This window comes from Pan troglodytes, chromosome 12 (genome assembly GCF_028858775.2).
Source record: "Pan troglodytes isolate AG18354 chromosome 12, NHGRI_mPanTro3-v2.0_pri, whole genome shotgun sequence".
Taxonomy (NCBI): Eukaryota; Metazoa; Chordata; class Mammalia; order Primates; family Hominidae; genus Pan; species Pan troglodytes.
The window spans coordinates 79,212,668-79,225,549 of NC_072410.2; the positions used below are offsets into that span (position 1 = coordinate 79,212,668).

Below are 12,882 nucleotides of genomic sequence, written 5' to 3' on the forward strand. Positions count from 1 at the left end.
AGTTTGGTGGTAAGGAAGATTCTTTCCTACTAGACTAAAGTAATATTTCAGCCAGGGCCTGAATGGCAAGAAGCAGCACCTTTTCTGGAGAAGAGCTTTCCAAGCAATGAGAACCACTAACGCCAAAATCTATGGTGTATTAAAGAACAGAATGGTGTAAGATAAAGTTTAATGAGATTGCCCAGATACGTAGGGCTTTGTGAGCCAGGATGAGTTTGGATTTTTTGCTCCCTGGGAAATCTTTGTGTTTTCTGAGAGTCTCCAACCACATGTATATAAAAATAGAAGGTATCTTGGAAATTGTACACACATTAATATTTATGGACCCTAGTAGGTAACTTCAAGATTACGAACAAACGAAGTGCACGTGCGTTTGATAGAGTTGCATGGAAGCGGGGAGGGGACTGGATAAGAAAAAAATGAGAAACTTCATGGATGTGTAAAATAAATGGACATAAAGTTTCTGTTCCCAGAAAGTATACTATTCCTTTCTAAGCTGCCACTTTGTTCTTTAACCTAACAAAGTGAAAGTCTGTGTTTATGGGAAAGGGAAAGGATTTTCTTCCTTCTTGTGCTTTGTAAGTAAATTATTGTTTGGTAAATAAAGATATTGGCAGAGGCTTACCCTTACTCAGTTGAGGTTATACAAATTACCTTCCTGGCAGTTTGAGTCTTTTCTGGGAATTTTGCTTCAATATGTTGGCTTTAAATGTAGTTCATATTTAAATGTGAAATTAATTGCTTTGTGTTTGCAGGTGAAGTAATTTCTTCAGGCTACCATGAATCATTCAGTTAATATAAGAAAGCAGTTTATTAATAGTAATAAACTTCCCCAGTTCCCTAAGGGAGTGGGGGTACCTCGAAAACAAATGAGACACAATTCAATTCAAGTCAGTCACAAAAAGGTTATCTACTGAGTGGCTTTTCTGTAGAGTATTTTAATTTTCTAGCTAGCTCTCTATTCATGTCACCCAGTTCATTTAGAACTATTAATACTTTAACCCCCACCCCAATGGTAGATGTTCAGGGAATGAAATCAATCTGAAAAGTAACCTGAATAAAACATGATCAGGAAGTTAATATCTTAAAAATTGTATTCTCTGGTAATACATTCCAAAGCCACATGAAAACATTTTGTAAATCATGTGCCCTTTGGAATTTTTATTCTGCGGTTCTATTTTTAGGACATAGCATAGTGCAAAGCAACCACTGATAGATCTCTTTAAAAAATAAAATAGTGAAATTCACTAAAACAAATATTAGAGAGTTGATAGTATTTTCATCATGAGCCAGATCTGAGCATTTAGGGCAGGCACATTGAAATAATGCCTTTTTATTAGGCAAGGGCTTTGGTGTCAATATACATTTTAATTCTCCCTCTGCCACGTACTTGCTATGTAACCTTGAGCAAATTATTTAGCTTCCGTCTCTTCTACCCCCTTGTTTTACCCAATTTTTAAACATTAGTGAGAAATATTTGCATGTACTAGAAGGTATAGTGAATACTAAAATTAGCAGTTGTACAACCACGATGTAAATACCTGGAGGAAGAGCATTCACGGCAGAGAGAATGTCAGGTGAAAAAGTCCTGAGAGGCTTGGGCTTAGGGTAGGTATTTAAGGAACATCAGGTAAACCAATTATGACTGGAGTAGTGTGAGCATAGGAAAGAGTTGTAGATGAGATCAGAGAAGTTATGAGGACTAGACAGCCTAAGACATTGTGTAAGAACTTTGGCTTTTACTCTGAGTAAAATGGGGAGCCATTGGAGTGTTTGTGAACAGAGGAGTGACATGATCTCATCTTTTAAAAGGATTACTCTTACTTCTGTGTTGATAATAGACTATAATAGTGAAAACAGAAAGACTGATTAGTTACAATATTGCTATACTACAGAAAAGAGACAGTGATGACTTGGAAAGTGGTGGAGGAAGTAAAATGTGATCTGAATCTGGATGTAACGTGAAGATAGAGCAGGCAAGGTTTGTTGACAGATTAGATTTGCTATTTGAGAGAGAGAGCATAACTACAAAGTTTTTGGCTTGAGCCCCTGAAGAGATCGATTTGTTATTCTTTTATTAGGATGGGCAAGACTGTGGGTAGAGTAGGTTTTTGGAGGAAGATCAGGAGTTTAGTTTGGGGCATGTTAAGTTTGGCATGTCTAGTAGACACCCCATTGAAACTACTTTAGGTGTACTTTGTTGAAGTACATCCTTTAGAATTTCTTTTGGTGAGAGTCTCTGGAATGCAGACTTAATCTTTGTATATTTCAGATTGTCTTTTTCTTACCTATGCTTTTGAATGTACTTTAACGGGGTATACAATTCTGGTGGACAGTTGTTTTCCTTCACTGCTTTTGTTATTGCCAGTGAGAAACTTGTGTTTGGTATAATTGATGTTCCTTTGTAGATCTCCAGTTTTTTTTCCTTTAAATCTCCTGTGGCTTGTAAGTTTTTTTGTTAATCACAATTTTGCTATGCTTTTTCCAGGTATGGAACTATCGTATGTATATACACACACATACTTTATGGTTTTTTCATTCTGTATACTGTTTTGGGTAAATTTCCCAGAAAACTATCTTCTAAGTCACGAATTCGTTAGAATTCATCTTATCTGTTTTATATGTGTGTGTGTATATATATTTTATATATTATTATATATAAAATATATATTATATTATTATATATAAAGTATTATATATTATATTATTATATATAAAGTATTATATATTATTATATATAAAATATTTTATTATATAATAAAAAATATATTTTATTATATATAAAAAATATATTTTATTATATATAAAAATATTTTATTATATATAAAAAATATATTTTATTATATATAAAAATATTTTATTATATATAAAATATTATATATTTTATTATATATATAATATATATTATATATTATATATATAAAATATATATTATATAATATTATATATTATATATTGTATATATAATATATATTTTATATAATATATAATATATATTTTATATATAATATATAATATATAATATATAATATATATTATTATATATAATATATTATATATAAAATATACTATATATTATGTATATTATTTATATTATGTATAAAATATACATATTATGTGTATTATATATTATATATAAAATATACATATATATTATGTATATTATATATACTATATATTATATATATATATTTTAAGACAGGGTCTCACTCTGTCACCCAGGCTGGAGTGCCTTGGCATGATCTCAGCTCACTGCAACCTCTGCCTCTTGGGCTCAAGCGATCCTCCCACCTCAGCCTCCCAAGTAGCTGAGACTACAGGCAAGTGCCACCATGCCCAGCTAATTTTTGTATTTTTTTGTAGAGATAGCGTTTTACCATGTTGCCCAGGCTGGTCTCAAACTCCAGAGCTCTCGTGATCTGCCTGCCTCGTCCTTCCAAAGTGCTGGGATTACAGGCGTGAGCCACCGTGCTTGGCTGAAAGTACACTTTTATTTCTAGTCTTTTTTATTTTTATACATGCCTGTTCTTATTTCACTACGGCTTGTTTTTCATGATTTCTTGTTCTTTATATTTTTTTTTTTTAAGGGACAGGGTCTCACTGTGTCATCCACACTGGAGTCTAGTGGTGTCATCATAACTCACTGTAGCCCTGAATTCCTGGGCTCAAGTGATCTTCCCGCTTTAGCCTCCTGAGTTGCTGAGACTACAGATGTGAGCCACCATGCCCAGTTAACTCTTCTTAAATAGAAGTTATTCCCTTATTTATCACTTCAGTATCCTAAACATAGTTATTTTAAGGTGTTTGTCAGACTGCTCCATAAAATTAGTTTCATATAGAGTGAATGTGTGTTATTACTGATTGTTTTAGGTTGTCTTTCTTAATATAAAATTTATTTCTATATTTTGTATTTTGGCTCACTGGCTATGATGGGAGCCTTTTGTTTTCTTTACTGATCTCTTTCTAGGCTCTTTCCTCTCTATCAGAGGAACTAGATTAGGTAGTGGCATTTTGGGTCTCCCACTTCACAGTGAAATTGGGGATATCATAGATCTAGTCACTGAGTTAGTAGTCAGCCTGATTCAGAGGCTCCCTATGCCCTTGGCTTTTCCTACTGCTACAGCCTCAGGCAGCTCTGGCAGTAGCCCTTTTTCAGATTCTTTTCAAAAGAGATGAGGCTGCTGAAATTCTTTGGCTGCCACTACTGCTTCTAAATCTGTAACTCTTGGGTTTCTGGTATCAGCACACTCACTACTTTGCATTTCTGTTCATTTTTACCCAGATGATTATCTTGTTTTTGGACTCAGCTGGTTTTGGGGTTTCTATTTGTATATTTTGTATATTGTTAATATTAACTTGCATTGTAGGGGGATGTCCTGTCAAAATGGAAACTCAGCTGTTTCATCTCTATCATTTCAATTGAAACTTTTAATACTTGCTTTTCTCATAATAACCGATGATTTTAGAAAATGACCCTTAAGAACTTATTAGACATAAGAACAAACTCAATCCTCCCAAAAACTGTCATTTTATAGAAGAGCAAAGTGAGAAAATGGAGAAATTTAGTAAATTGCCTTGGATTGTACAGCTACTAGGTAGCAGAGAAAGGATTCTAAACCAGATAACACGGGTCCATAATCTGTGTTCCTAACCACTGTGATATATTCCCTCTCATCTGTTAGTTGGGAAAAATAACTTTCTCATAGTTTGTTCCAAGAATGAAGTAAGAGCAGCTGTGAAAAGCCTGGTGTCGTACCAGACGTGTAATAGACATCCAACGAATATTTGTTTTACTTTCCTTTGTGGCAGGCAAATATATTTCCAGTATGATAGTTTAAATAAAACTTGTGGCCGGGTGCGGTGGCTCACGCCTGTAATCCCAGCACTTTGGGAGGCCGAGGCGGGCGGATCACCTGAGGTTGGGAGTTCGAGATCAGCCCGACCAACATGGAGAAACCCCATCTCTACTAAAAATACAAAGTTAGCTGGGCGTGGTGGCGCATGCCTGTAATCCCAGCTACTCGGGAGGCTGAGACAGGAGAATCACTTGAACCTGGGAGGCGGAGGTTGCAGTGAGGCAAGATCGCGCCATTGCACTCCAACCTGGGCAAGAAGAGTGAAATTTCGTCTCAAAAACAAAACAAAACAAAAACAAACAAACAAAAAACTTGTAAGTAGATTTTGTTTAAAATGTAGTATGTTTAATTTTAGTAAAAAGGGAGGGTGGGAGTTCCATTATTGGACCAAATTCCCTTGTATGGCTTTGAGGGCAGGACTTGCCTGGGAGAGGTGCAGAGCTGAGAAGCAAGGGAATCAGAGGAATGGGAACCGGTGGCAGAGTTCACACTGGAAACCAGATAAGTAAAGAATTCTGCGTAAAAGCTGGTTTGATGCTGGGGAATTCCAGAGCAGAATAAGAAGGTTTGGACTAGATGGTAGGAGCTGGTGCCTTGAGCATTTCCCAGAGCTCATGAGGTTCCTGGGTCCATGGTGCAGTAGGCAGAGACGGCTCTATCAATGGCATTTTGCCAGCCTTGACCTTGTAGAGCATTCTTCTGGCCTGTTTTCAAATTCTGCAAATTAACAAGGAGCATTTGGTTCTTAGTATGCAATACTCAAGGGAATAAATAGGCCCAGTTCACTGTTTACAGTTATACTAGCCAAGTATTTAAATTAGGGAATTGCCTCTGGGGCCTTGACCTAGCTCTTTCCCCAGTCATCTCATCTTTTACTTCCTCAGCTCTCATATATGGGCCTTCCACCATTCGACCTACATGTCCTTCAAAGTCTAGTTCAGATTCCAGCTCTTCCATGACACTGTACTGATCCCATGTACGCCTAATACCTAGTAGTTGCTTCAAGTTAATTGGAAGTTTAGAGAAAGGAAAAGTCCTCGTGAGATGCAGTATTTGGAGGAAGTTTCATCATTTTGGATGAATAGGGATATGTGTGGAGACCGTAAACAAATGCTTAGTTGGGAATATGAGGTGTGTGTGTTTGTGGCGTGTGTGTGTTGTATGTTAGTATGAGAACCAGCAAAAAACAGTCTTACTAGACCAGAGGAGTTTGTGTAGGAACTTGGAAAAGTTAAGGTTAGATTTAAGTAGGAGGGTTGGGTCCAGGTCATAGGCAACCTTTCAAGCTAGGAGAGTTTGACTAAGTTAGAAGAGGAGTTAGATGATTTGGTTAATAGTCAAGAGCCACTGAAAGTTCATGCAGGGAAGGGTGATGCATAGTGAGATGTTCTACTCTCATTCCAGACCTGCCTTCTTGGAGTGGTTGGTTTTGCCACAGCCTCTGTGGGCTCACTCAGGGAGGCCCAGGGGAGGCCCACTGACAGTTGAGGAGCATTATTGAACTAGTATTTAGTGTATTTGTATTTCAGCACACTTAGGAAATTAAGGAAATAGGAAAGTACCTCTCATGTCCTGCAGTTCGTTCTTCCCTTAGTTTTTCCTACATAGCGAATCCCCTACAGGAGACGACCTTAGACTGTAGCATTATCTATAAGCTGGTTTTAACTTTCCCATGGTTCTAGGAAGAAAATACAAGTATAAATTAAGCCCACAGATATTAGATCAAGTACTCTTTACCTTATTCACCTCTATAATTCCAGCTTCTTTTCTTCTTGGGTAGCTAAATCACCAACAAAAATTTTTGCTTTTTTTTTTTAGTTTTTTTGAGATGGAGTCTTGCTGTGTCACCCAGGCTAGAGTGCAGTGGCGCCATCTTGGCTCGCTGCAGTCTCTGCTTCCTGAGTTCAAGCGATTCTCCTGCTTCAGCCTCCCGAGTAGCTGGGATTACAGGTGCCCGCCACCACACCTGGCTAATTTTTGTATTTTTAGTAGAGATAGGGTTTCATCATGTTGGCCAAGGTGGTCTTGAACTCCTGACCTCAGGTGATCCTCCCGCCTCGGCCTCCCAAAATGCTGGGATTACAGGTGTGAGCCACTGTGCTCACCTGGCCCAATTTTTTTTTTTTTTTTTTTTTTTTTTTACAGTGAAGAAGGAACAAAAGAAGGCAGTAATCTATATCATTAGCACTTAAGTAATTACTCTTAGGAATTTGGATTTCAGTTTTTGATTGGGCAACTGTGTGAGGATTATATCAAGCTGGCAATATTATTAATAGAGAAATTATTTCACAAAACACAAGACATTTATCTTAATTTAAAAAGATATAAAATCTAGTGCTTGGGAACTAACCTAACCTCAATCCTTAAACATACAAAAGTGTGGGGCAATTATTTTCCTTATGAAAAATTCCAAACACATAAACGTGTGTATTTGTGTATATGTATATCACATATATTTAAAAGTAGAGAGAATAATAAGCCACCTTTACCCATCATCCAAATTCAATAGTGATCAAAGTTGAGTCACAACTGCTTCATCTATCCCTTTTTATTGTTGTTTGCTGAAGTATTCTAAAACACATCCCCGATTTGTGATTTTTATTCCTGTGTACTCAGTATGCATCTCTAAAAATATGGAAACTTTGTTCCATGTTCACAGTGCAGTGGCACATTTTATAAAGAATTTCTTGATGTTATCTATTATCTAGTACGTATATAAATTTCCTCTGTTACTTGACAGTGTCTGTTTTACATTTCATTGTTCAAATCAAGATCTAAGCAAGGTTCACACACTACATTTGGTTGTTATGTCTCTGAATCTTTTTTAATCTAGTGGTTGGGAGTTTTGATAGCTGGTTTTGGTGGCTGAGGACAGGAGTGTCGAGGAAGCAAGGGTGAGGTGATGGATTTTAAGATATGCTAAAAGGAAATCTTTAGAATCACAGAGCCTGCTAGTAGTAGGGAGATGTAATTGTAACTTTTATGACTGAAATAATATTTTTTAGGCCCATGTCAAACTTTAAAAAATGCCTCCTTTAAAGTAGTATTATTTATATATTTTGTTCTATGTGAAACATATAGCTGAATATGAGTTGCTATTTAGAATGTTTAGTCAGTAACTGAAGTTATCTGTTTTACACCAAACTAGAGTAAAGAAAAAAAAAAAATCCCAATGTTCCTAAGAGATCTAATTCTCACTGTAAATTGGAAATCAGTTATCTTTCTGCAACTTTTCTTCCTCAACTTAAAAAAGAGTGTTTTTCCTTTGGACTTTATCTGTAAATTTTCATATATTAATTTCAGTTAAAACCAGGTACTACCTTGCTAAGATAATTGTGTCTACCTACCACTGAATTTGGTATTCCTTGGGCAATGTTATACAGTCTAGTAGGGCATACATTTAAAAATTTTATAAAAATTAAATGTACTTGAGCACTCTAAGATAGTGCTTAATGTAATAATGCAGAAGCTCACTGATGTAATGTTCAAATCGCCTCAAAACGTTTATGCCTCTTCCCAGATAAATTGCTTTAATTCTCCAGATGATCTGGTTGAAAATTTTGTGGTAGGCCTCATTTTGAGGGAGATGAAAATGATTACTAAAATACAGTTTAAAATGTGTTTTCTTTGAATATGTGTAATCCCTATAAACATAGAACATAAATTGTAGTAAACTATAAACTTATATTCTCTTTGTTGGAAATCTTGAGTTGTATAGTATGAAATATCTGTGAGACCATGATCAACCTTTTCCTGAATATTTTGAGTGTGGATGCAAGCCCATGTATCAAAATTTATTTTGCAGACAAGACACATGCTTTAAACGCTGCAGTTGTTAGAAATGAAATCTTTAGATCTTAAGACCCATAATAAAGAGGAAAGTAGGTGAAAAGTATGAGACATGTTTTAGTTTCACCCCCACTCAATATAAGGATATTTATTATTTACTAACAGTGTAAATGTGCATCAATAGTTTGTACTTTTAACTTTGATACCTAATTCCGAATATTTGATTATATATGCCTTTTAGGTGCCCAAATGTGAGTCTGCAAAAGCTGCCAGAACAGTGGCTATGGAGTGTTTTAGAGGAAATTAAATGCAGTGATCCTTCATCTAAACTCTGTGCTACAAGGCGCAGTGCTGGAATTCCTTTCTACATACAGGTATTTATCTGTAGGACCCTAGCTGTTTGTTTATATTTGTCTTTTGATGATAGTGTATCCTAACCTGTTTGACATGTGAGTGAGCGTATTACACATAAAGGACATTTCTGTCTTTTCAGCACCATAGCATTTGTGGCTTTGTTTTAATGTGGGGACGGTGTGTTCCTGTGACAAGATCTGTTCTTGGAACAAACCCTCTAAAAGGTCAATCTTGTAATATAAACAGAGGGTGGTATAAATTTCTGTCTGTGTATTAAGTAGGCAGACATCACTGTGGCACAGTCATTGCTCACTTCCAGGAAGTGCACATGTTACCCCACCACCCCACTGTATTTTTTTTAAAAAATAGTCTTCCTTTCATCTCAAGACCTTCAATACTCTCTGTAGGCAACCAGTGTTAACATTTTCTTTTCAATTCTCCTATAAAACGTCCATCCATAAAATAATCATGATCATAATAGTAGCTGACATTTATTGGTGGTTCTTTCACCTCATTAACTCCTTCCCTGTACCCTATTATCATCCATATATTCTAGATGAAGAGACTGGGGTTTAGGTACGTTAAGTGACTTACCAAAGGCCACAGAGACAGTAAGAACTGAGTTAAGACTTGAGCCCAGGCAGCCGGACTCCCGAACCTCTCTGCATATGAGAATATGTGTGTGCGAGTCCGTTTTCCTTTTGAACACATATGAAAACATATACACTGCTTGCTCTTTGATTTCACTTAGTATTATACCTTAAAGATTGCTTCATATCAGCACATTTAGATATGGCTATTGATGGGAAAATATTTTATTTAGAAATTAAGACTGTTATCTTCATGAACCCAAAGAATAAAAACCAGTGTCTTCACAATACTAAATCAGACCCCATCCTGAAAGACCTTTGGTTAATATATAGTAAGATTAAATCCAGGAATATGGTGGTATAATAAAAGCACTGAAAATAAATGGAATGAAGTCTCTGATTTTTTTCATGCCCCTACATTTTTTCCTTATCTTTCTTACTCCTCCCTCAAATTCCTAAAATCCCTTTATGATTTTTTGGTGACAGTGGGCATCAGTTGCAGAGGTTGTTGACAGAGATCATTGAAGTAGTTCTGCTGAACGGATTTTGGTGACCTTCAGAAATCAACTTTTATTTGATCTGACCCATTCTGTATCAGTGTGTTTCATTCTCCTGCCTCTAATTCACTCTGACCTTGTGTTTTTACGTGTCATTTGTCTGTCTGAGATCAAATGTTAAGACAGGATCAAGGTCTCACTGCATGTTTGTGCAGTGTGCTTCTTTCAGCTCTGGTGCCCAACTTATACTAAGTATTGGTCATAATGAGTAATCAGTAGGTGTACTTTCTTACCCTAGCCTTGGCAAGAATGCCATAACTTTACCTAGCTCTTTGGGAGAAAAAAGCCATGGTTCCCTGAAGTCATTTTAGTAATTGAATGTAGCTTTTTTTTAGTTGAATAAAGTCTAAATTTTTTTTTAAAAATCTGCTTAAAGAGAGTCTTCATTTCTCTTAGCGTGACTTACTAATAAAGCTATATTCCTGTTTTGGTGGAAATCTGCTTAGTGTTAGCTATGGAAAAGAACTGTCTACTTAGTTTGTGAGTTTACCTTTTGTGTAGACAGATTAAAAATTATTTTCAATATAGACATAAAGTTTTTTTGAATAGTCATTTAAAAAATGTATGTTATCTGAGCCTAAATAAACTATGAGAAATTTCTTCTAAATCAGACTATTTTTTGTATGTCTTTATTTTCCTCTTCTGTAGTTTTCAAATGCTTCAGGAGAAGCTAACTAACTTGAAACTTTCACTCTTGAGAGCCAGTAGCTACAAACATGAAAAGTAGACATGGAGGAAGGGAGTCTGGGAATGTGACTAAAGTGACTTTTTTTTAACAGCTTTATTGAGATGTAATTCACATACTATATAGTCTCCCTTTTAAAGTGTACAATTCAGTGGTTTTCAGTATATTCACAGAGCTGTACAACCATTATTTAGTTTTAGAACATGAACCCATGAAACCTCCCATACTCATTAGCAGTCACTTCCCATTTCTCTCTACCCCTGCCACTCAGCCCTAGGCAATCACTAATCTACCTTCCAGATCTATACATTTGCCCTTTCTGGACATTTCATATATATGGAATCATACAGTATACGATCTTTTGTGTGTGGCTTCTTTCACTTATCGTAATGTTTTCAGAGTTCATCCATGTTGTAATATATATTAGTACCTCATTCCTTTTTATTGCCTCAATTGGCTTAATACCCTATTTTTATGTTTATTGGACATCGGCAAAGTGTTAGATACAAAGTAAGTAAGAAGCTACTGAAAATTTCAAATATAGGACCTCTTTGGTGTTTGCAGTATTTCTTTTTGTTCCATGGAGTTTCAAATGCTTTGATTTGATTAGTCCTCCAAGTAATGATTCTTTTGTGAAGAATTAACTAACTGCTTCATCTCCAGGGAGGCTTAACATTCTTACAAGAATTTTAATCCAGAGATTTTTTGCTTTTTAAGTAAAGAGAATTTTCTTGTTAGATAAATTTGTTACTGAAACTGATTTGTTTATTGTATCAGAGCTGCCACCTACTTAGGATTCTTAAGGAGTTGTCAATAAGAGCCATTTTTTGGCCTTTTAGAATTATAAAATTTAATGAGCAAACTGGAAGTGACCTTAGAGATGACATGATTTCACCTTCACCTAAATTTAGCGATGAAGAATCTGTAGGTTCAACTGTGAGGTTAAACCACTTGCCCACGGCCACATGGCTTAATTAACTTTCTTTGATAACCACATGTTTTTATTAAGGGGATTTTGCATTTTGGGATTGATCCAGGGAAGCAGCAAACAAGTATATGTAAACTAAGAACCCTGTTAATTTTTGCATTCTTTTTCCATAGGCACTGTTGGCATCTGAACCAAAGAAAGGCAGAATGGATTTGTTGAAAATAACAATGAAAGAGTTAATCTCTTTGGCTGGGCCTACAGATGACATACAGAGTACAGTCCCCCAGGTAATCATGGAAATACACAAACCCTCCAGCGTTGTTTTTTGTTTTGTTTTGTTTTTCACTTTTTTCAAGACGGTTGTTACCGTCTTGTTACCCAGGCTGGAGTACAGTGGCGCGATCTCAGCTCACTGCAACCTTCGCCTCCCAGGTTCAAGCAATTCTTCTGCCTCAGCCTCCTGCAGTTGTTTTAAGTCTTTGCTTTATTTTTTAACAAAAAGTATCTGCTGGAGATAAAGAACTCTTGAACATTGGACAGACATTTGAAGCTTGTTTGAATAGTTTTTCTTTCCTTCTTTTTTTTTTTGTCTTTACCATCCACAAAATAAACCGTTGCTTTAGTTGAATATATTAATCAAAGCAAACAATTTTTAAACTCTGGTGAAAACATCCAGCTTATATAAGATATTTTATAATACTATTGCATCTATGAATTTGAAAGTGCATGTGCTAGCACTTTAGAATTTCATGTGTGCTTCTTTGCGTTGATGTACATTTTGTAACTCAGCAGTTGAAAATTTCCTTTAAATATGATATCTACCTTTTAGGGTGTTCATATTTTACTAGCATTTAGTTCCTTTTAGTCACTACCTACATATATGAAGTTAAAGCACTCCTCATAGCTCCACTTCACCACTAGGGAGTAAATATTAATAACTATCAAGTACTGCTTGTACGTTATAGTCTGGACGTCCTCAGTTAATGCTTCATAGTAGGACACTCCTTTTTGGTTTGTTTGTTTTTTGAGACAGAGTCTCACTCTGTTGCTCATGCTGGAGTGCAGTGATGCGATCGTGGCTCACTGCAACCTCTGCCTCCTGGGTTCAAGCGATTCCCATGCC

General features: G+C 35.9%; 1 protein-coding gene across 7 annotated transcripts in view; it reads left to right on the forward strand.

The window, feature by feature from the left end:
- The window catches only part of THADA (THADA armadillo repeat containing), a 362,434-nt gene that overhangs the window by 78,152 nt on the left and 271,400 nt on the right, over positions 1-12,882 (forward strand). For all 7 annotated transcript variants that reach the window (XM_001141804.8, XM_024354330.3, XM_024354328.3 and 4 more), the window contains 2 exons: positions 8,887-9,019; positions 11,933-12,046. In XM_001141804.8, the coding sequence (XP_001141804.3) occupies positions 8,887-9,019; positions 11,933-12,046 (247 nt within the window). The remainder of the gene's footprint in view (positions 1-8,886; positions 9,020-11,932; positions 12,047-12,882) is intronic.